Here is a 20,880-nt window from a genome sequence, read left to right as displayed (position 1 = left end):
TGTGTCGTGCTACTATGCATCAATATCAACAACGCATATTTTGTTTATAAAAAGTGAATCTGACAATACTCAAAAAGGCGGGTACTCAATAATCTTCTCTCTCCGGAGGACTCAATATGGCGGACGCGCATCCTCACCTTTAGTGCTCCAGTTTGGCGTGGGTCAACGCGGGAACATTTGAATTTAGAAGGAATTTATTACCTTTTAAGTGAGTACCGTAAGTACTTACATTGGGAGAAGCAGGTGCTGCTGATATGCACCTGGTGGTATACTTATAAAGTGTTGTTCCGAAAATTTTCAAATTAAAGTCTAGGAACCTGGAGCGCGGGTTGGCTTACATGAATGTGTGTAAGGTACTTAATGTAGGTATGGGTGTCAGTAGAAAAGGCTGGTAAAGACTGGAAAAAGACACGTTGGCTGCTGTACGAAGCGACCGTGCTTCACACTTTTTGAAATGATTAAGTACATTGCTATATAGTTTTTCAATAACTTTGCAATACGTTTGAACGAATTATTTTCCGAAGTACTTTTTTTTTTACTTCACGACTTCTATGCATTTTTATTTAAGGTAATTGGCACTTTAATATGTTACTCTTCTGTCACTATAATACTTCACAAGCTACTTTTACTATTAATTTTATAAAAATCATCTGAACATTAAAATGAGAGTAACCTGTTATCTCATTTCTCGAATTAGTCGATACATTTGTTTTCATTTCTGTCACGTACTTACAGATTTATGTATTTCATTTGGTCGCTCTTATTATTTGAACCATTATTTGTATAGTCATTTGTTCGAAGGTCGTTCACCGCAGTTATACTCGTGTACTAAATCGTTTTATCCTTTTCAGGTACAATTATTTCGAACAAAATGAGAATTGTCCAGCTAAGGAGGAATCGCCTGTTTAGTATCATTATATATGGAATAATTGTTCTTTTTACGTTATACGTTCTCGTCAATTTCTTTTCTGAGAAACCAATTAATAGCTTAAAAGAGTATTGGGCAGAGGGCTTGAAAAGTAAACAGGTAAATGTAAGGTCAGAATTTTCATTTTAGTAAGTGGACTCGACTGTGGAAATATCATTCACTTTATACCGATATTTAAAGCAAGTAACGTCGCATAAAAGCAAGGAGGAAATTTTTGGATTCTGGGTTTACTTTATGCTTAAAAGAAGATAAGAGATAATAAATTTACGTTGACATTATCTTGTAGGTTCCAGTTCTAGTAAAGGATCTTGGAAACTTTGAACCGCAACATGTACCAGTTAGGACTGGACCTGGCGAAGGCGGAAAACCTCATATTCTACGAGATGATCAGCAAAATGATATTCAGCAGTCCGAGTCCGAGTACGGCATGAATATGGTGTGCTCTGATGAAATATCATTGGACAGATCAGTCCCTGACACAAGGATGCCTGAGTATGTTTCTATTATCATTGCCCTTCCTTTCCTCTGTAGTGGAGAAATTGGGACGTGTAATAATATAACATAATACGAAACTTGCACGTTCGATTAACAGATGTAAACATTGGAATTATCCAGAGGCGCTGCCACGCACCAGTGTGATCATTGTGTTTCACAACGAAGGCTGGTCAGTACTAATGAGGACTGTTCACAGTGTAATAAATCGTACACCACCTCAATTCTTAGAGGAAGTTCTGCTCGTAGATGACTTTTCTGATAAAGGTACAGAAGCCTCACCGTACAGTACTAAAGAAAAGAAGTATTGATTATCCAAAAATCACTAATACACGTTTGTACAGATAACTTAAAAGGTGATTTGGAAACGTACATAGAACAGTGGGAAGGCAAAGTTAAATTAATAAGGAACTACGAAAGGCAAGGTTTAATAAGAACAAGATCGCGCGGTGCACGCGAGGCAAAGGGCGAAGTTATAGTGTTTTTGGATGCTCATTGCGAAGTTAATGTTAACTGGTTAACACCCCTTTTGGCTCCAATAGCTGCAGACAAGTAATTTCATTTATATTACATAGTTACTGTACCGAACGAAAGTGAATTGCAAGATGCATAGATCTTCCTTTTCAATCCTGAAACTTCAATGAAACATGCGGCTTCTCTTATTAAGTCTTACATATTTTTAGAACTGTGATGACAGTTCCTGTAATAGATGGTATTGATCACAAAAGTTTCGAGTTTCGACCTGTGTACCAAGAAGGGCATCTGTACCGAGGCATTTTTGAATGGGGAATGTTGTACAAGGAGAACGAACTTCCTGCGCGAGAACAGAAGATGCGACCTCATAACAGCATGCCATACAGGTACATTGTATTTAAAAAAAAGGCACCTTTAGCGGAACAATAGAAAATTGCTCGAGACGTATAAGTATTAGAGAAACTTGAATTTAGGTCTCCCACTCATGCTGGTGGGTTGTTCGCAATAAATCGCGAATACTTTCTGTCACTGGGTGGATACGACGAGGGCTTACTTGTGTGGGGTGGGGAGAACTTTGAATTGTCATTCAAGATATGGCAATGCGGAGGAAGTATTCTCTGGGTACCATGCTCTCACGTTGGCCATGTATATAGAGGGTTTATGCCCTATACATTTGGTAAATTGGCTCAGAAGAAGAAAGGGCCACTGATAACAATAGTAAGTAAAACAGGCATTATAGTCTGATTTTCGAGAGTCGAGAGCTGAGGCGGGTCCCTCGGACGGAGCGTGGTTAAAGGAGGAACCAATGGTGGCAACGCCGCACGCAATCCGTCCGAGGGACCCGCCTCAGGTCTCGACTCTCGAAAATCAGACTATAGGATCTTGCGTCAGTGTTATTTACTGCACTCCAAGTCAGTTAAACCACTAAAATACTGTACTTAACACATGTATATGTAATTAAGAAAGTGATCAACTGCGTTGCAGAACTACAAGAGAGTTATTGAGACTTGGTTCGACGACAAATATAAGGAATTCTTCTACACAAGGGAACCACTCGCCCGGTTACTCGACCATGGTGATATATCCGAGCAATTGGCTTTTAAGAAACGAAAAAGATGTAAAAGTTTTCAGTGGTACATGGACAATGTGGCTTATGATGTTTTTGATAAATTTCCCGAGTTGCCACCCAATATCCATTGGGGAGAGGTATATAATAGTACTACTGTTTATAATATTACAGAACGTTACAGATTAATAGTATTTCGCTTCCGTTTTCTATCATTTCAGTTCATTGAAAACATTTTCTGTGTTATAGTTATTTTAGTACACTAAGGAAGCCTCTTTCTTTCTGCTTTATTTAAATTTCAGTTACGAAATGTAGCACTGGGAACGTGTTTAGATACAATGGGCCATTCGCCTCCTAGTCTAATGGCTGCATCTCACTGCCATGGGTTTGGTAACAATCAGGTATGTAATTAATTTTCAATATGTACACCTGTGAATAGTAACTCACGCATATAGCAATGGTTTCTCAGTTGGTTAGGTTAAACACGAAAGGTCAATTAGGAATAGGAGAAAGATGCGTGTCAGCTGATGGACAAGGAGTGAAATTTGTATTCTGTCGGTTAGGAACCGTAGATGGTCCATGGCAGTATGACGAGGTAAGTTGAATACAGTCGCGTCGGAAAGTAAATTGACACTATTTAAAATCGCATAATTTTTTTAAAATTGGTCCAAACGATTTGAGTTTTTTTAGAAGCTAGCGCAATTAGTTTTCTAGGTGACGTATTTCGTCGTTCTGAAAAGAAATCGCAACTGGTCGGAATAGCGATGAAAATAGTGAAGATCGTTTTTTTTTTTTCAATTTTTTTTGTTGAGTCTGTAATGTAAATTAAAAAAAAACCGTTTGCAGATTGAAGTACGTTGTATACATGCTGAAATTTTCATCTAAATCGGTTAACGTTGCTCTGAGCTATAAACGCTTAAAGATGGCACAATGAGGGCGAAAATCGCTGATTTCGAGAATTTCGCGATTACTTCAATCTACAAACGGGTTTTTTGAATTTTCATTACAGGCGCAGAAAAAAATTTGAAAAAACGACCTTCACTATTATCATCGCTATTCCGACCAGTTGCAATTTTTTTCAAAACGACGAAACACGTCACCTATATAGAAAACTAATTCCGCTAGCTTCTAAAAAAAAATTACTTTCCGATGCGACTGTACATATACATATACACTATGGTGCAACCTAAGAATTCTGTTTGAAAAACATTTAAATTTTATCGATTTTACAGAAAACAAAAACACTTCTGCACAGAGTGCACAAAAAGTGCATGGCACTACATCCACAGACTCAACAACTGTCTCTAATGCCGTGCGATGTGAACAATGCGTATCAACAGTGGTCTTTCCATCAAATTCATCCGCGATGGTGAAGGAACGTAAGTATCGGAGCTGTTTGCATATGTAGCGCTTTAAACCAAATCAAGTACTTCCCAGTAAAATTTCATCTACACGATAAAACTGTAGTTAAGATGCTTGTTTTTATAGCTCTTTCCCTACGTAAAAAACCGAGGATTTGAATGAAGTCATCAAATTTCGTTTGTGACTTTTAAACCGTATCAATTACAATCTATTCAATCATAGAAAGCCGGTGCTGTACAATTCTAAGAATGCTCAGACAAGACTCGCTACGGGGCTTGAGATTTTCACACTGAGATTGTTAGAGCTATATGTGTGTTTATATACGAAGCGTTTTAAATACAGATTATAATGTCAACATCTTGCGATTTTTATGGAAATTGACGACTATTTTACTAAATAAAAACGTAATCCATACTTTGGAATCTTTTTTACATGTTCTCCAGTGATGTGAAATAAACATTCCGCATTGTAACTCGCCGTGCCATCGCGGTAAATGCAATTTTGCTCTTCTTTAATTGGTTGTTGAGAGACAGAATACAGTTCTTAAGGTTTGAACAGACACATCGAGTAATTTAGGCGGAGTAGCCAGTAATTTAGTAATTTACCATTGTTTTACTAAACTACTTCGCTAAATTTTAGTGTTCACACACGAAAAATTACTAAATTACTCGACGTGTTTGAATCAGCCTTTACAACTGTTTGCTGCCACGAGTAGTACATGGTACATGGCCTTATATTCAAAGTAAAAAAATGGAGAAGACTGTTATTCCATAAGACAATTAATTTCTATATACAGATTTAAGGGGGTGGAGGACTATTGGATACGCAAAATCGTTAGTTTCTTTGACGCTAAATTACTTTGATAGCAAACAATCGTTATAGTCGTGAATTCTACAGCTCCATTTAAAAGTTTAAGTGAAAATATTCATTCGTTCAAGAGATATGATGTACACCGTTTCTGGAAATGGTGTTTCGAGAAAACCGGCTTCAAAGTTGGGGGTGTTACTTTTATCGCGCGGTTGCTCGGCGGTACACTGTGTTACGTTCGCTGGTGTAACTTCGACAATTATTTGAATTTTTTCATGAACATTTGTTTAAAATGTTCGTAAATGATAAGACTTTCAGAAGCAGTAAAATAAAAAATATCGATTTTTTCAAGCTGAAATAGTCCACTACTCCCTTAAATCATTTTGGAGTCATTTTACATTATCGATATAACGTAAGAATGTATGCTTCCATTTTTTACTGATTTTTATTGAAAGAGCATGTTGCTGCCGATGTAGTTTTGTAATCCTCTTTAATGGTTTAAGTTCAAAACATAGTTTCAGGCAAGAAATTACTTAATAACAAATGTTTTTCAATGACAATGTATTAATAAAATGAAGCAAATATAATAGTTTGTTATAATTTGCTGCTTTCCAATTGTCTTGATTACCTATATTTCTAATCAAGTACATAAATATATTAGATGATATAAGATATCGGAATTATCTCATCTTGCTTCACGATTGGTACTTGGAAATTGAGAAGATTCATCTTTATCCTCTTAATACTCTTTATTATAGAAAAATTATTTTATTAACACTACAGCATACTGATTCTGCATCCCTAAATTTCATGATAGGTTCTTCGCAATGTAAACGTAACGTTGATGTTTAATAATTTAATATTTCTTTAAATATATCACATTTTTATAAATTGTACAACGATCTTTCGATCTCTGTATTTTGGTAGTCTTATTCGTCGTACTATTAATTCCAAGGAATCCATCGGTTACCCTCGAATTCCATACCAACAACTCGGCTTGACTTGTATCTTTACATTATATTTCAATTAAATAAATACTTAATCGAGGAATTTAAGCGATAGAGACAACGGAGTAACCCGCGTTTCTAAAGTAGTTGGCCGAACTGATTTCTAAAACAATGCTTAATGTTTGTATTTGGACTTGATAGAAGGAGGAAAGAGCAAAGGAGATTCACCTTATTCCGGTCTCGTATATTAAACACGCCGTAAACAATAGGATTCATGCAAGAGTTTGTACATGCGAATAAAAAGAGGCCTTTTTGAATTCGTTGATCAACTTTATATGCTGATTGACGATCGATCCAGTACCTGTAACATTCACGCTCACTTTGTGCAAATGTGTATATGTCCAGATAGAGTAGCGAGTTGTTCAAGTAAATTTTCTTTAGCAAAAATAAAAAGCTGTACCAAGCGGCAACATTTACCAAAGACTCATGATGTAATACGGTGTCCAGCAAATGAAGAATACAGCAACAATGATCACCGTCATTTTTAGAGTTCGTATTCTTGCTCGTGTAAGAAAACCCATAGAAGAACGACGAATCTTCTCTGAAATCAATTTAAGCATTTGCAACTTGTCGTTTCCAATGCAAACGAAAAATAAACTTGAACATACCATGCTCGCTCTTTTTCGATCTTCTACATATCTCCAGCAAAATGCTCGTGTAAGTGTATATTATCAGGATAAGGGGAAACCAATACATCATCATCATTCCGAAAAGAGAATACGTTATTTCATGAGTGTATGTTGGAAAAGTGTTAAATGTGACGCATTGCGAATACCAAGTGATATTTGGGTGGGCTTCTACGTGAAATACTATCATCTAAAAAATAACATATAATACATGTAAGCATGAACAATTGATCTGTGCTTCAAACTCAGTCGTAGGCAGTTGTACATGAAATGGGCCACATAAAGCATTAAAGACTATTTCATTCAGAAGTGTATCGTAGTATACACTGTATTTATTAAAATACTCTTGTAACGAAGGTAATACTATAATAGATAAAAAAGATAATACGATATTCTCTATAAAGAGAGAAATAGCTATCGCCACTTTAGTCAACAGCCCGACTATTCGTCAACTACTCGTATTTTACAATACCTGAGGCATCGCACATACGATAGATCCTATCCACGCGAAGCATAGCATTATTTTTCCTCTCTTATCAACGTCCCATAGTTGGAGGGGTCGTAGTACTGCATAATATCTGAAGCGAAGAAATATCAAACTTGCTAGGTAACATCCAAAGAGTTTACGTCAACTTTGCAGAGCATATTAAACTGATTTTCTGGTATGTTACGTAAAGAATAACGAATGAATTAAAAGGACGAATTTAAAGTCCGACTCAAACATCTCAGATTTTCCATGCAATTACTTAGCTTTAGATACAAATAACAATTATAACAATTCAATCAATGGGGCTTCGACACCATTTTTATGGGCATTCGCTACCCTAGATACATAGAACTTAACTTTGTACGCGTACAGTGAATGAGTAAAAGAAACTGAAGAGTAATGAAAGTGATCTCGTCACTCTTACAAAATTCTACTGACCTATCCATACTTATGCATACCAAGACGAAAGACGATAAGTACAGACCGAACACTCTGAAGAAAGCCATTATTCGACACATTGCATCTCCTGCTTTCCAGGACACTGTGATCGCCCAACCGATCTCAAGTGGCATCATTAAAAAAGTCACCTGGAAATCCTTTCTTTGCTTACAGGTATCCTTTGCCATGTACATTCATAACAATATATTCTACGTGACATAACGTTTATTGAATAATTATGAGAGTAAAATGTTTCGATATTCCTTTGTCTTTCCGCTGAAGGAGAAATAGCTTGACTAAATTGTAAAAATCGTTGTTACAATTGAATACTCACAAACAGATCGGCAATCGCAAGATGCATTAACATTACATGAATTCTCGATTTTAATACACGTTTACGACGCGTAATGAGCACTAACACCGTTGTATTTCCTATGGCAGATACTATCATTAATACGCTGTAAATCACTATACTGACAATATGACCCTCGTTGAAGCGCATATCGATTGGTAGCTCCACATTGTTTGAATCGTTGCTCCTTGAATTGGGCAGTTCGGTAGGAGTAAGAGTTTTTACGGTGCTTCCCATGATGTATCTTAAAGTTTCAGAAACTCTATTGGCAATCAAACTAATTACAAATAAAACTTCTATAAGATCTCGTACATTAATCGCATTATAAGTTATCCCTTGTCTTGTTTCCCGAGAAACCATTCAACGCATTATTAGTAGCGATGGGGTGGGACACGTCATAAATAGTATTAAAAACTTATGGAATATATTTGAATCCTCTATGAATAGTTTGAAAAACAACAGCAGTACTTATATCTTCCTTAAATTTAAAAGACGTATAAATCTACTGTCAGCCTAGCGTATCATCACGTTGTACTTTGATCACACTGTAAATGCAGTGAAAAATCACCCATTGTCTTTTCTTTCTCTTTCTTAAATTACCTTTTGCGAATTCTTTCAACCCGATTTACGACACATTTTGAGAAAAAAAAACAAACAGGAGGATCTGTTTTCCCCTTAAGGGCACAACGTCCATTCAGATTCTTAAAAACCAATATATTTCTAAACTACATTTTATTTAATCATTTCTTAGCTGATACCATACTGAACTGATTGTACTACTTTTTATTCCTCTCGCGAATAATCGTACAGCTTTTCGATTTTGTTCGGTTCATCAGCTATTTCATCACTTCCACGTGAGTATCGGAGTATCTCTATTATTTCTAAATTTATTCATACATACATATGTAATTCTTAAATCATTTCCCATTTTTCTCAAATATTCCAAGTGGAAATTTCTTTTCTAAGCTCTCCGAATTGCTTCTTTGCATTCGCATTTCCATCAACCTTTAACGGTGAGTAAAATTTCTACGAGTTGTTTATAAATTTTAGGCACTTTGATGCAGTAGATGCACTTACTAATGACCGTAAATAATGACATTCAAATATAGCACATTGCTTTCATAAAAGTTCTAATGGTCTTTCACAATTTAAAACGTCACTTGTTTGGCAGGCTGAAGCTCGTCTGCATAGGAAAACAATCAGTTACGCGTTATTACTCGCTGACCAAAGATTTAAGATGCGTACAATAAATTTCAACCACCTAATGGGAAATTCATTACCGAAAAGCATCAACAACACAGCAAAAACTACGAATTTCACGACCTAACTGAAATTTATAAACAGATATAGACGCTTGGTCCAGTAATCTCGGGTCAAGTGTTACATCAAACCTGATAACCACATCGATACGTTTCCATCATTATATTACTTTTGAATGTGATGACAATAACTTCCATTTAGAAAAATGGTATAAGTATCTTAGTTATAATTAATCTTTCATTTTAGTTGTCTCGAGAATCTTCATTTTTTGTTACGACAGAAAAACTTACGGCTTCTTCAAACTTAAGTTTTTATCCAACAAAAATTTCGCGAATATTCGAAACACAGTTATTTCGAAAGGTTGACCTTGGATAATTATATGTAATTTTAAAACGAGGCTTGTTAAAATCATTCGCTCGCTTGGAGTTAGTGTAATAAAATTTGACACAATTTAAAATTAAAGAACCAGCCTTTAATTTATAGATAATTTATATACTTTAAATATGACCGTAAGAATAATCAACAAGCACGATATAAGTCTATAAACTAAATTCAGATAATACAAATAGTTTATAAAAGAAAAAAAAACAATATATAAATTTTCATTATGCTACGCTATATCTATTTCCCTTTAAACAAATCCCAGATCGTACACCATTAGCTATCCTTTGATATCTCTCAAATTCTTATCGAATTCATTTGAACTAAACATAAAATGTATTATTTACTTAACATCCGAATAAAATTAGAAGAGGTGTAGTCAACCGTGCCGAACATTACTCGTCCCAATCGTCAGTGTCTGGCTGTGAATCGCACTCGCTGGTGGCTGAATTCTTGTCTGAAGTAGTTGCCTCGTTGGGTTTTGGAGGAGGAGGAATCAAGCTGGACATTCTCTCTAGAGCACTGTCACCTGATCCAGCAATTCCTTTTCTCCTAAGGACCAGTCTTGCATGCAAGTCTGCCATCAGATCTCCTCCAACAGACGCCGAAGACCAACGATTCCCTTTCTCATCTTGTAGCATTGTATGCCTCAACTTTGCTCTTCCGATGCCGCCTGCATTACGAATTTCTGCCATTAAATTCGAACGATCGTCTGCTTTTACTGGTATGTTTTTCTTTTCCATAACTTTTCTCTTCCCAGAATCTGTCTGCGAGCTTGAAACATTGAGCTCAGATGATGGTGGTGGTGGTGGTGGTGGTGGTGGTGGTGGTGGCGGTGGTGGTGGTGGTGGTGGTGGTGGCGGTGGTGGTGGCAGCGGCGGTGGTGGAGGTAGCATCGACGGTAACGGCCGACGATTATTCACTTCAGAATTCAGAGGAATTGAACTCGTCGCGTTGGACGGAACGAATGGTGCTGGAGGAGGTGGTGCAAATGTTGAATCTTGAGAGGGATGTTTTGAAGAGTCATTATCAGTAAAGCCAGGCAGATTTGGCATGTACCGGCCAAGTTTCGGATTTGAGTCTTTCTCATCTGTGCTGGCTGTTGGGGTTGGAAGATCTAGGCGAACGGTAGGCGTAGTCACTGCTGAAGATGGTGCAATAGGACTCTGAGAGTTAAAGTCTAGAACAAACTTTTCATCATCTACAATTCCAGGCAAATCGGGAAGCATTGCTGGCACATTTATCTGTGGCACCTGCAAAACAGAGTTTTACTCATCGATACCTTCCCTCGTCATACTTATATTCAATGCGAAATTACTTATGTATTCGCGATACATAGTAAAATGTTTCAACATTTTTAAATACTTTACCTCGCCTAAAGTTGGTGTATAGAGATAACTAGAAGATGAATCCATTTCCAGTGTTTGCCACGGCTGTACCATTGAATCTGGCGCATCTTCGATTTGCTGTTTATCATTCGTTCGGTGGCAAATTTCCTTCCTTGAGATCTTATAAGGATTATCCATGCTTTCGAATAAAAGAGCATTGATTGAAGACAAGTGAAGAGGGAATGATACATCGTTGCTGTCCACATAAACTTCTTTGTGTGATTTAGATCGAACATGATAAAACTGTAATTTCTCGTGCAAATTATTGTTTGCCAAGTATTGACCGTCCTCTGTTTTACAGGTAGAAGACAAGTACGTTTCAGGCACTTCTTTTATAGGTACGGAACATTTGTAGGGTTTTGGTATCTCGCAAGTGCTATCCCATTTGGGTGGTATTGCCATTTCATATTCCTTGTAGGTATGACTAGCAGGATATTTTGCAGCAGAGTACATCTTTACAGCTTTCAAATTCAAATTGGTCTTCAGATATTGTAAGCGATCTTGAAGCTTTGTAGCTCTGTCTCTAACGTTCGATAACCTGTAGAACAAATTTTATAATTCTCTCTAATAAAAATTTAATCAATGGGTCATTCCACGCCAACTCGATCACTTTTTTCCCTTGTTGTCTCGGATTTTTTTTTAAACTTGAATATGTTGTAGTCCTTGTGGAATTGGGGGAGGGGGGGGGGGTTAAGTCATCATTTTATCGATTTCGAGTTTGTTTAAAAAATACAAGGTCTTGAATTTTCCGATTTTTGCCTATTTTCGCGAAAATGAGTTGTACTTATGAATTTTTATCTCGGAAACTATTTGTCGGATTTAGTTGATTCTTACGGCATTTTAATGTGGAAGAATCGGCCTTCCCGAATAATTTTTTTTAGGTCGAAAAAGAAATTTTGCAACATTGAAAATTATAAACAAATTTTTATTTTGCAAATTCGAACTCGAAGTCGCGATTTTAAAAATCCGGAAAAAATACTACCATATTCCTTTAAGTTTTTTCTACAAAATAAACCTATCCCCAGGGTAGTGCGACTCCTATTAACGTCGCAGTAAGGTGGTAAATACGGCGGTTCGCGCCAAATCAGGTAAGCGGACCGGGCGTCGCACGGACGCTCGAATCAGACTAAGAACTCAGAATCAACTAAATCCGACAAATAGTTTCTGAAATAAAAATTCATAAGTACAACCCATTTTCACGAATAGGCAAAAATGGCAAAATTCAAGGCCCTGTATTTTTTAAACAAACTCAAAATCGATAAAATGATGACTTAAACCCCCCCTAATTCCACGAGGACTACAACATATTGAAGTTTTAAAAAAATCCGAGACATCGAGGGAAAAAAGTGATCGAGTTGGCGTGGAATGATCCCAATGTAGTACCTTAAAAAGTTGTAATGGAATAACTTTAACCCTCGGTTAAGGGTGCCTGTGCCTTTTTGAACAGAAATGTAATACCACGGTGCGTAATAGTGAACAGTAATATAGTAAACCATAAGCTGTTGAAAAAATAAATTACTTTAACAAACAAAATGTTGTCCAAAATGCGTGTCACAGGATACATCGGTTCCAAAAGGATCGAGGCACAGACTTTTGAGCAGTTGTCAGAATCATTCATCAACCGAGGATTAAAAAAAGTCATTCCAGGCTCAGGGAGACATTAAAAATCTATTGTTTACAAATTAAAAATTAATTTTTAAAACACATATAGGAGAACATATAATAAGGGAGAGAGAAAGAATTACCTTTGACTATTCTCTAGAAGTCTTTTATTGATATACTCAAATATATAGGAAGTGGCAGAATCCAGATCATCGAGAGCATCTGCTATCTGACCAATAGTTTCTTCGTGTCTTAAGTTATCAGGGATAACACCTAAACATTAAGTTTCTATATATTTCAACGTAATAAGAAAAATATGATATTAAATCTATTACGTATCTATCAATAAAATATTTTGTACTAAATCAAATAATATCGGCAAGTCATAAAACTGTCATGTTGAAAAAAGCACGGTTAAACCGTCAATCTTAACCTAAAAAAGGAATAATTAATAGATACATTTATTAGATGAATACATGATATTTGAAGCATACAGATAAGTATTACAAATTTTGAGTGTAATATAAAAAATAATTTAAACGTATAGAAAAATTGAAAGAAAATTGTTGGTAACTGTGTGAGTGTAGCATTGACATTTCTATCTATCTTGCACAGTATAATTCTAAATAATTCGTAATGTTGATTTATTTACCAATTTCAATTCGCTCCGGCATTGTTAATTATTTTCAGTGACACATATGTACATTCGTGGCATTAGCTATAATAAGCACTTAACAAACAAATATTGTTTGATCCACTGTATCGCTGTTGATGTCATATAATCTGTGCTCACGCGCTGCCTTTCAGATTAGCTAATAACCAGCGTTGTGGGAAAGGTGTTTTGGCCGGTTGAGAGTGGGGGAAGTTACACACGTCCAGGCAGGCGCGGATGACGCCGCGGCATGAACCAATGAACGCCAAGATGGAAAACGATGGGAAGGAGGCCGCGGCTAGTTAGCGCCGCCGCGAATCGGTTATGAACGCTGGTTGGCCGTGGTTGTTGGCGCCACTTGGCTGGCTTGGCGCTGGCGTCAGTTCCCGCGCCATTACCACCGCTCCTGTAGGTGTTTCCCCCTCCATTCACTGCGCTGAATCCCTCTTCACCACATGCATGTTCGCAGTAACTACTGCAATGACAGTGATGTTTCAATCTCTGTGTTTTTAATTAATTATGCCTATTACCCCGCCCCCACATTTTTTTATGGAATTATTAAGGTCCCAACTTTCTTATAAAGAAAGGAGAGATTTTTATTCATTTGAGCACTTTATCGAACTTCTAAAGTTAACCTATCTTAGAAGTCCGCAGTAATACCCACATTTACCCTATGTCGAAACCAGCTTTAGGGAATGTTATATCTCAATTAGAGGATGATAGTTCTACGTCTCATGTTGGTTACTGAGACAGTAAGCTGAAAAAATTGTTACAGGTTTCGCATAGTGGAAATTCCATAACACCCATGATAAAGTGCGCCCGTCCAGCAGGTACTTATGAAAACAAAATATATTTCGTTTTGCCATGCAAATTTCAATTATAATTCTTAAAATCAATCAAATGTTAAATATATTTGAATGATATAATATTTCAAATTCATAAATTAGTTTTGTAGGCATTTGAAAGTTCCTCTGAGCGAATGAGAGTGTCTTCAACAATTTCAGTTAAAGGTGTAGTCATTCTGTCTAATCCTTTCGGTATAGTGGCATTCAATATTCCCTCCCTCGCTTGTAAAAACTAAAAAAAATATTTTCAAGAACAAAGATACAGACACATATTACTTGCTACATAAATATAAAAACCTTTGTTAAAGAAGAGAAGTTTGAACATATGCTTTTGATGTCATCATCCATAGAAGGCAAACTATTATTTGCATTTATTACATTCGGCGTGGGCCAGGATCCAATGTTTGAAAATGTTTCTATGAACTTTTTTGTCTCTGTATTAAACAATAGATGTGGATCATTCTCCTCGTTAATATCCTTTCGATCTTCCTAGAATTTTATTTAAATGTACATTCTTATGTATCATCTTAATAGAAGATGATATAATTTATTACAGTCATCTGTGCTTCATCTTCCGCAGCGTGCTCGTCTTTTTCGGCGCAATGAGTTGAATTTGATTCTTGATGCTCAAGCACATACTTCTCTAAATTATCAAAGTACTGTAGAGATTCGGAATAACTAAATTCTGATCCGGCATCAGACGCCATTGTGTCTAAATCTTCTTTAATGCACATCTAACGTATATGTATATAATATTATTGGGTTGTATGATATACAATAGAGGTCGAGGGTTTTCACGTGTTCTTAATACACGTGTACACGGGACACGTGTTCTTAATATACGTGTACACGGGACACGTGTAACGTGTACACGGATTATAAGTACACGTGTACTTCTGTTCACGGATACCCGTGTAGTTCTGTTCACGGATACCCGTGTAGTTCTGTTCACGGATACCCGTGTAGTTCTGTTCACGGATACCCGTGTAGTTCTGTTCACGGATACCCGTGTAGTTCTGTTCACGGATACCCGTGTAGTTCTGTTCACGGATACCCGTGTAGTTCTATTACACGTGTATTTAAATGGGATCATCGCGATTAATTTTGCGATTGCTTAGTTTGTATACGGTAAACCAACCAGTAATTGGCTGCATACCAGTGAATGACCATTAGGCAAAGAAATGTCAATTATAAATTTAAACATTATTATGTTTATAAATGGAGTGTAGTTGCACTTTTAATATCCTATATTTTTAGTTACGCGTATTAAGCAAACATTAATAAGTACAATTCTTATTAAAAGTATGCGGTCATTTACTGGGCTTCTACACGTTTTGCATTTTATAATTGTTTTTTTCTTTTAAATTACGATAAGAATAAGTAATTGTTTTTATATAAATTTCAAGGAAAATAAATTTAAATGCAATTTCAACAGTTGTTTTGTTGTTATACATAAATATATTCAAGTATTAATCTCAAAGGTCCATAGATTCAACAATTCGGTCATTCACTGGTTGGTTTACCCTATTTCTTTTGTCTGTTTAGCATTATTGTATGAATGGTCTCACAGATCTAAATATGAGACACTGCAGTCTGCGCGCACGCAAATACTTACATACCTCCATCGTACCACACTGAAAGATGCGTGCAGTTCTGAGTTCGATGCCATCGATAGTTAGCGACGTGACAGCAAAGTATGTACATACTTCTATAGTCGATTGTACGAGGTGGTATTTGGCGACCATGCTATTTCTCTGCACAACTATACCTACGCATATATTAATTATGAAATGATTATTCAATTTGTGTAATGTTCGACGTGTGAATATCTGAGTATCTAAATATATTGGCCCGCTTTTGTGAAAACAAACTAATCTTCAGGTTACATGCAACAATAATCAACACATAATAAAATTTCATAATAAAATTTAATCTATTACTTTTCTATTTTTGTACAAGAAAACTAAAGTATCGACATTTTCAGGTAATAAACGCGTTCATCTTTCAGTGTGATGCGATGGAGGTATAAAAACTAAGCAATCGCAAAATTAATCGTGGCAAACCAATTTAAATATACGTGCACACGTGTAATACAAATACACGGGTATCCGTGAACAGAAATACACGGGTATGCGTGTATTAAAAATTACATGAATTGAAGTTCAGATACGTTTACTACACGTGTACACGTGTATGTAAATACACGTGAAATAGGGACCTCTAATATACACATATATTTTGCTCTTTATAATTTAAACATTTAATTGAATACCTGTAATACATCGTCGACAGCTTTTCTTGAAATATGCTGGGCATTAGAAGGTTGAATAAACATGCATTTCATAAAATCTAATAACAACTTTAAAGTGGGAAGTTGTTCCTGTAAAGTACAATTTCCCTGCAAATTATAATTCGTACATTATTTTAATAATACAAAGAGATTTAAATGATACACATACCAGCAGCAAGTTCTTGTTAACGCAGATCCCAATTTCGGAATAATACTGTAATAACTTTGCTGTAAAGATATATATCGTTTTTAAAATTAAACGCACCATATTTATGATACCCTTATTCAATGGCAATACAGCTACAACCTTCTAAAGTAGGTCCTTTTAATTTTTGTAATGTAGCTGCTATCGAGGAAGATTGTTCGCACAAGAGCCAAGACAGTAATGAAATTCGATTCTGCCCTTTCAGAATTGTTAATTCTACATTTTTAACTGTTGCAGTTGTAATTTTGGGATAACGTATCTGCACTAAAGTGTTATAAATATCAGATATCGTTTCTTCAGTATCATCCATCGTTAAAAATTGTTCAGCAACTTTATTAATCAAATTGTTCTTTATATTAATTTTAATTCTAAATATTTAACTATGATTATTGTGATTTCTTACGGTACTTGATATAATTGATTATCGAAAGAAATACTACGATCGCGCAATTATATTCAACGTGTAAGTATAAGGTCAGTTATTTCGCTGTTATTTCAGTTTTCGAATGATTTAAATATAATCATTAACTATACAATTCGGTCAGACGGGAGACGCGACAATAATAATATTACTAAAGGTGCGTTTTAACGTGACACTGATAGCGAATTCGGAATCTCGCACTGACTCTGAGCTGGTGCCAGAAAATGACTTGAATTGGTTGATTCTTATAAAGTTATCTTCGTCTCTATCGTAAACAACTAATCCAACTTATCTGGTACCCGCACAGAGTCAGTGCGAGATACCGAATTCGCTATAAAATCATGACATTCGCTAACGTTACATTGTATTACAGCGTGAATCAAATGTTAGAACATCGTCACGGTTCGTTAAAATAAATATTCTAGTTTCCTTTATAAATATGATTGGGAAAGTAGATTACTTGTTTTCATTCTAATACTTTTGAATCTTAATTTAAATAAAATAATTTCTTAATGCTACTATATAAAAATTGTTATCTTAGAAAATTCTTTTTAATAAAAAATAATACTCTCTTGAATATATGTAGCTTATTTTTTAATTGGTAAATTAATACGATCATCTTATCGATATTAGCAATATCGATACTTTTTTAATAATATATTTCATATATCGATAATGAACGAAAAAATATATATCGATAAGCATTATCGATAGTTGGGACCAATATCGCACATCACTAACTGAGAATACCGCCCATAAGGAAGTGTTGCGATCCTCGCCCTAGCGGTGTATAGCGTAAGTTCTTGAGGGGCTTGATTGGGGGGTTGATTGGTTGGACGTCGCTAGTAATCCTCTTAGTAGTGATCGGAAACTGTGTCCGCGTTTTCTATTGGTCAACGCCATTGCTCTCCTAAACCGGAAATAGAGAGAGCAAGTAAATAAGATCTACCAATTGGAAAATACTGTGAGAACGCCATCTACTAAAGTAAGCTCTGTAATCAGGTTAATTGCGTTAAGGACTGGTGTCACACAAGTATTGAAATAGTGCAATAATGTTTTTGTCATTAAATAGTCTGTTAAATATTACAAAATCGATCATCAAACAGTCGAAATTCCCAATAATGCCAATTACATGTGGCAGCTAAACCCGATTAGACTGCTTTAATTTTCGCCACCAGATTGCGTAACGGAAATAAGAAAATGCCAATTGGATTCCACAACATTGAGCGAAAAGTGGGATCAGCAGCAGACTTCATTTAATACTGAGGCGTGTGATCTTTGAACTAAGGAGGGCAGTATTCTTTCAAAGTGTGCCCGCCGATTTGTGACTTCCGCTATAGGACAAAATGGTGGACACATTTTCCGATCACTATCCAGAGGATGACCAGACGTCACGGCGTCATCGCGCACATGCGTGGCGTTCGCCCACCGCTAAATAACTTACAGCGTACATCATTTCCGCCCCACGCTGTATGATACAGATGAGTTTGTAGCATTTATAAAAACAATATTCTCATTTGTGCAAAATATTGGTATTTTTCATTTGATAAATAGCAATGGCGCGATTATACTAATGGGCAATACTTTCAAGCCGGTATACCGCGGTATTTTGATTCCTCATATGTGCCATCGAAGAGTTAATACGATTTAAATTTTGCGAATAACTTCACACGATAAAGCAGATTGGCAAATATTTTTATAAATACTTTTGTAGATTTGTATGAAGTAATTACTTACATACCATATTACTTACCTATACATATACGTGCAAGCTTTTTTTAAAATCTCATGTGCCTGCATACACACGATGCACACGTCGCCAGTGATTAATCGCTCCGAACTCTGCGCCAGTGTGTAAAATTATCTAAAACTTATCAAAATTAAAATATGTGACAAAACTTTATTAATTTTGGAAATTCATTGTCAGTCAAACACATTCAAAGGCAATGACTGTTTGTAAGATGATTTAAACATTAAAACTTGAGTAATTACCCACATAGCACAGAGACGTCTTAAACACGTCAATTGTACGTCAGTTTGAATCTGGGCGGCTTTAGGGCGTCTTTAGACATCTGTGTGCTATCTGGGTACATAGGCATTAGAATGCTGAATAAATGCGATAAGTGTGTAGAGATAAAAAAGGAATTGAAACTGTCGTGCTTTTATATATTCAAGAAATAAATAGCTTATACAACATGTACATACAACCAATCTTAATGTCGCAATATTTTTATCCAAGGTCAAAATATATTCTTCCTGCTTAAATGCCCACACGCGTTAGGAATGACTTTTGATTCTCAGTCATTCTCAGTGTCCCCAGTACTTTAGTCGCGTGTGTAATAGAAATTATTCGAAATATTTAAAAACTATTTTATTAGTTTAATAATCTATTTTGTGTTTAGATCAAATATGTTAAACGAATATTCATATTTATTTTGGAACTAACGGAACTGCCAAAGAATTGCATATATCCTGCGTCTTAGGGGTACGAATTCGATTAAATGACTATTTATTGCAATGCGCATCTAATATATAAAATAAATCCGTAATAAATGTGTGTCAGCATATTTCGTTACAACCAAATAGTTGTATGTTAACTAGCTACTTCAATTTATTCGCATTCTTAACGACATTGTACTGTATATCTTAATGTGTGTGTAATTAGTCTCTTCTTTGTCATATAGGTTATGTCATAAAATATTTATTTCTCGTATCTGAGAGAGAGAGAGAGAGAGAGAGAGTGGGGGTGAAAAACGTTTCTTCTTAAAAAATGATAAGTTACTCAGTGACGTGTAAAACTACATACAGTGGGGGCATACAATAATTCTGACCATAGTAAGATTAAAAATCGTACGCCCAAGTATAAGTCGCAACATGTCTGTTCAATTATCAGCGGCATACTTCAATAACAGAATTGCAATCAAATTACTGAAGCTGAGTGTATCATCCGTCAATGCGAAAGCGAAACTATCCACAAGGGGAAAAACACATTATGATACTTTGAAAGTATCACCGAATGCTACTCATAATGAAATAAAATCTGCGTATTATAAATTAACGTTGCAATATCATCCCGATAAAAATAAAAGTGATTCTGCAAGGGAGATGTTCCAAGACATTTCTAACGCATACGAGGTGATTGGTAATTATCAGACTCGCAAGCAATATGATAGAAGTATCGCAGTCAAATACGGAAATGTAAATCAGATGCAGAGGCCAACAGCAACGGATAGTGGAACTGCTTCTCCGTCCTCTCAAGTCCATTATGATTTTGACGAATGGACACGTGCGCATTATAGTTCTGCGTTCAAAACTACTCAGAAAAAGAAATATGTATATAAAATGTATACTCAAGCGGAAAAACAAGCAATAAAATTAGATAAACAAAACAGACACTCGGGTATACTAGCTATTGTAATATGCACTTGCTTAATTACTATTATGCACATATCTGATAGGAGAAAGCACACTGATATAGCATTAGATGAAAAACGCGATTGACGTAGAATTATACCTTTAGCAAAATTGTTTCTAATTTGGATGAAATATTATTAGCACTACTGTAAGTAAGAATATTCTTGTGTAAATTAAAATACATGCTGTATTTTATTAAATTATAACTGAAAACATTAAATCAGAGAGTCAATTTTAATGTATAATCTTTTCTGTTTAGATGGATTAAAAAATTAATTTTCGTATAGAAACTTTCATTATTTATTTACGAAGTAACAATAACAACTATGTTTAATATTTACTTCGGAATATTAGTAAACTGTGTTTGAAAATGAATTTGTACG

At 35.6% G+C, this 20,880-nt stretch overlaps 5 protein-coding genes across 17 annotated transcripts in view; 2 read left to right on the top strand and 3 right to left on the bottom strand.

Moving 5' to 3' along the window:
- Nucleotides 1-322: 322 nt before the first annotated feature.
- On the top strand, nt 323-4,735 carry Pgant7 (N-acetylgalactosaminyltransferase 7). 2 transcript variants are annotated; one of them, XM_076811626.1, is made up of 12 exons: nt 324-568; nt 852-1,027; nt 1,215-1,420; nt 1,521-1,687; nt 1,765-1,972; nt 2,104-2,280; nt 2,368-2,611; nt 2,879-3,100; nt 3,263-3,361; nt 3,430-3,555; nt 4,193-4,339; nt 4,449-4,735. In XM_076811626.1, exons 2-11 carry the CDS (start codon nt 872-874, stop codon nt 4,331-4,333), a joined length of 1,746 nt encoding a protein of 581 aa, XP_076667741.1. In that variant the 5' UTR covers nt 324-568; nt 852-871; the 3' UTR covers nt 4,334-4,339; nt 4,449-4,735. The 2 variants fall into 2 exon arrangements, with proteins under 2 accessions (XP_076667732.1, XP_076667741.1); XM_076811617.1 differs by having other exon boundaries at nt 323-568; nt 4,193-4,735.
- A 1,142-nt stretch (nt 4,736-5,877) lies between these two features.
- Akhr (Adipokinetic hormone receptor) lies at nt 5,878-10,161 on the bottom strand. 10 transcript variants are annotated; one of them, XM_076811791.1, is made up of 7 exons: nt 10,028-10,161; nt 8,022-8,283; nt 7,688-7,836; nt 7,235-7,340; nt 6,745-6,952; nt 6,554-6,677; nt 5,878-6,437 (listed from the first exon to the last, which is right to left on the bottom strand). In XM_076811791.1, exons 2-7 carry the CDS (start codon nt 8,274-8,276, stop codon nt 6,215-6,217), a joined length of 1,065 nt encoding a protein of 354 aa, XP_076667906.1. In that variant the 5' UTR covers nt 8,277-8,283; nt 10,028-10,161; the 3' UTR covers nt 5,878-6,214. The 10 variants fall into 10 exon arrangements, with proteins under 10 accessions (XP_076667906.1, XP_076667864.1, XP_076667873.1 ...); XM_076811749.1 differs by lacking the exon at nt 10,028-10,161 and having other exon boundaries at nt 5,878-6,239; nt 6,305-6,437; nt 8,022-9,601; XM_076811758.1 differs by lacking the exon at nt 10,028-10,161 and adding an exon at nt 8,352-9,601.
- The window catches only part of LOC143368675 (WASH complex subunit 1), a 56,399-nt gene continuing 45,268 nt past the window's right edge, over nt 9,750-20,880 (bottom strand). Inside the window, exons 2-5 of one of the 2 annotated variants that reach the window (XM_076811649.1) lie at nt 13,323-13,423; nt 12,814-12,943; nt 11,051-11,606; nt 9,750-10,933 (exon numbers count right to left, since the gene is read on the bottom strand). In XM_076811649.1, coding sequence (XP_076667764.1) covers nt 10,076-10,933; nt 11,051-11,606; nt 12,814-12,943; nt 13,323-13,344 — 1,566 coding nt within the window. In that variant the 5' untranslated portion in view covers nt 13,345-13,423 and the 3' untranslated portion in view covers nt 9,750-10,075. Of the gene's footprint in view, nt 10,934-11,050; nt 11,607-12,813; nt 12,944-13,322; nt 13,462-20,880 lie in introns of those variants that run through there. The other variant, XM_076811640.1, reaches the window with a different exon arrangement.
- Nucleotides 14,154-17,238, bottom strand: LOC143368784 (uncharacterized). The gene is made up of 6 exons (XM_076811850.1): nt 16,765-17,238; nt 16,627-16,685; nt 16,440-16,565; nt 14,722-14,901; nt 14,465-14,656; nt 14,154-14,399 (listed from the first exon to the last, which is right to left on the bottom strand). Exons 1-6 carry the CDS (start codon nt 16,970-16,972, stop codon nt 14,259-14,261), a joined length of 906 nt encoding a protein of 301 aa, XP_076667965.1. The 5' UTR covers nt 16,973-17,238; the 3' UTR covers nt 14,154-14,258.
- Nucleotides 19,186-20,717, top strand: LOC143377153 (uncharacterized). 2 transcript variants are annotated; one of them, XM_076828156.1, is made up of 2 exons: nt 19,186-19,568; nt 19,768-20,717. In XM_076828156.1, the coding sequence occupies exon 2, from the start codon at nt 19,958-19,960 to the stop codon at nt 20,582-20,584; it is 627 nt and encodes a 208-aa protein (XP_076684271.1). In that variant the 5' UTR covers nt 19,186-19,568; nt 19,768-19,957; the 3' UTR covers nt 20,585-20,717. The 2 variants fall into 2 exon arrangements, with proteins under 2 accessions (XP_076684271.1, XP_076684263.1); XM_076828148.1 differs by having other exon boundaries at nt 19,186-19,671.

Source organism: Andrena cerasifolii, chromosome 1 (genome assembly GCF_050908995.1).
Source record: "Andrena cerasifolii isolate SP2316 chromosome 1, iyAndCera1_principal, whole genome shotgun sequence".
NCBI classification, from domain to species: Eukaryota; Metazoa; Arthropoda; class Insecta; order Hymenoptera; family Andrenidae; genus Andrena; species Andrena cerasifolii.
The sequence above is the reverse complement of the archived record's forward strand: the minus strand, read 5'-3'. Positions and strand labels throughout refer to the sequence as shown.

Excerpts from the sequence above, each read along its gene's own strand:
- Pgant7 (XM_076811617.1), top strand. The coding sequence starts at position 872 with ATGAGAATTGTCCAGCTAAGGAGGAATCGCCTGTTTAGTATCATTATA. Across the intron at positions 1,028-1,214 it reads AGGGCTTGAAAAGTAAACAG|GTTCCAGTTCTAGTAAAGGA; the intron begins GTAAATGTAAGG and ends ATTATCTTGTAG. Across the intron at positions 2,281-2,367 it reads CATAACAGCATGCCATACAG|GTCTCCCACTCATGCTGGTG; the intron begins GTACATTGTATT and ends ACTTGAATTTAG.
- Akhr (XM_076811740.1), bottom strand. The coding sequence starts at position 8,399 with ATGGTTTCTCGGGAAACAAGACAAGGGATAACTTATAATGCGATTAAT. Across the intron at positions 7,341-7,687 it reads GTATGCATAAGTATGGATAG|ATATTATGCAGTACTACGAC; the intron begins GTCAGTAGAATT and ends TCTTCGCTTCAG. Across the intron at positions 6,438-6,553 it reads TATTACATCATGAGTCTTTG|GTACTGGATCGATCGTCAAT; the intron begins GTAAATGTTGCC and ends TGAATGTTACAG.
- LOC143368784 (XM_076811850.1), bottom strand. The coding sequence starts at position 16,972 with ATGGATGATACTGAAGAAACGATATCTGATATTTATAACACTTTAGTG. Across the intron at positions 14,657-14,721 it reads AAGATGAAGCACAGATGACT|GAAGATCGAAAGGATATTAA; the intron begins GTAATAAATTAT and ends ATAAAATTCTAG. Across the intron at positions 14,400-14,464 it reads ACTTCTCTTCTTTAACAAAG|TTTTTACAAGCGAGGGAGGG; the intron begins GTTTTTATATTT and ends TATTTTTTTTAG.
- LOC143377153 (XM_076828156.1), top strand. The coding sequence starts at position 19,958 with ATGTCTGTTCAATTATCAGCGGCATACTTCAATAACAGAATTGCAATC.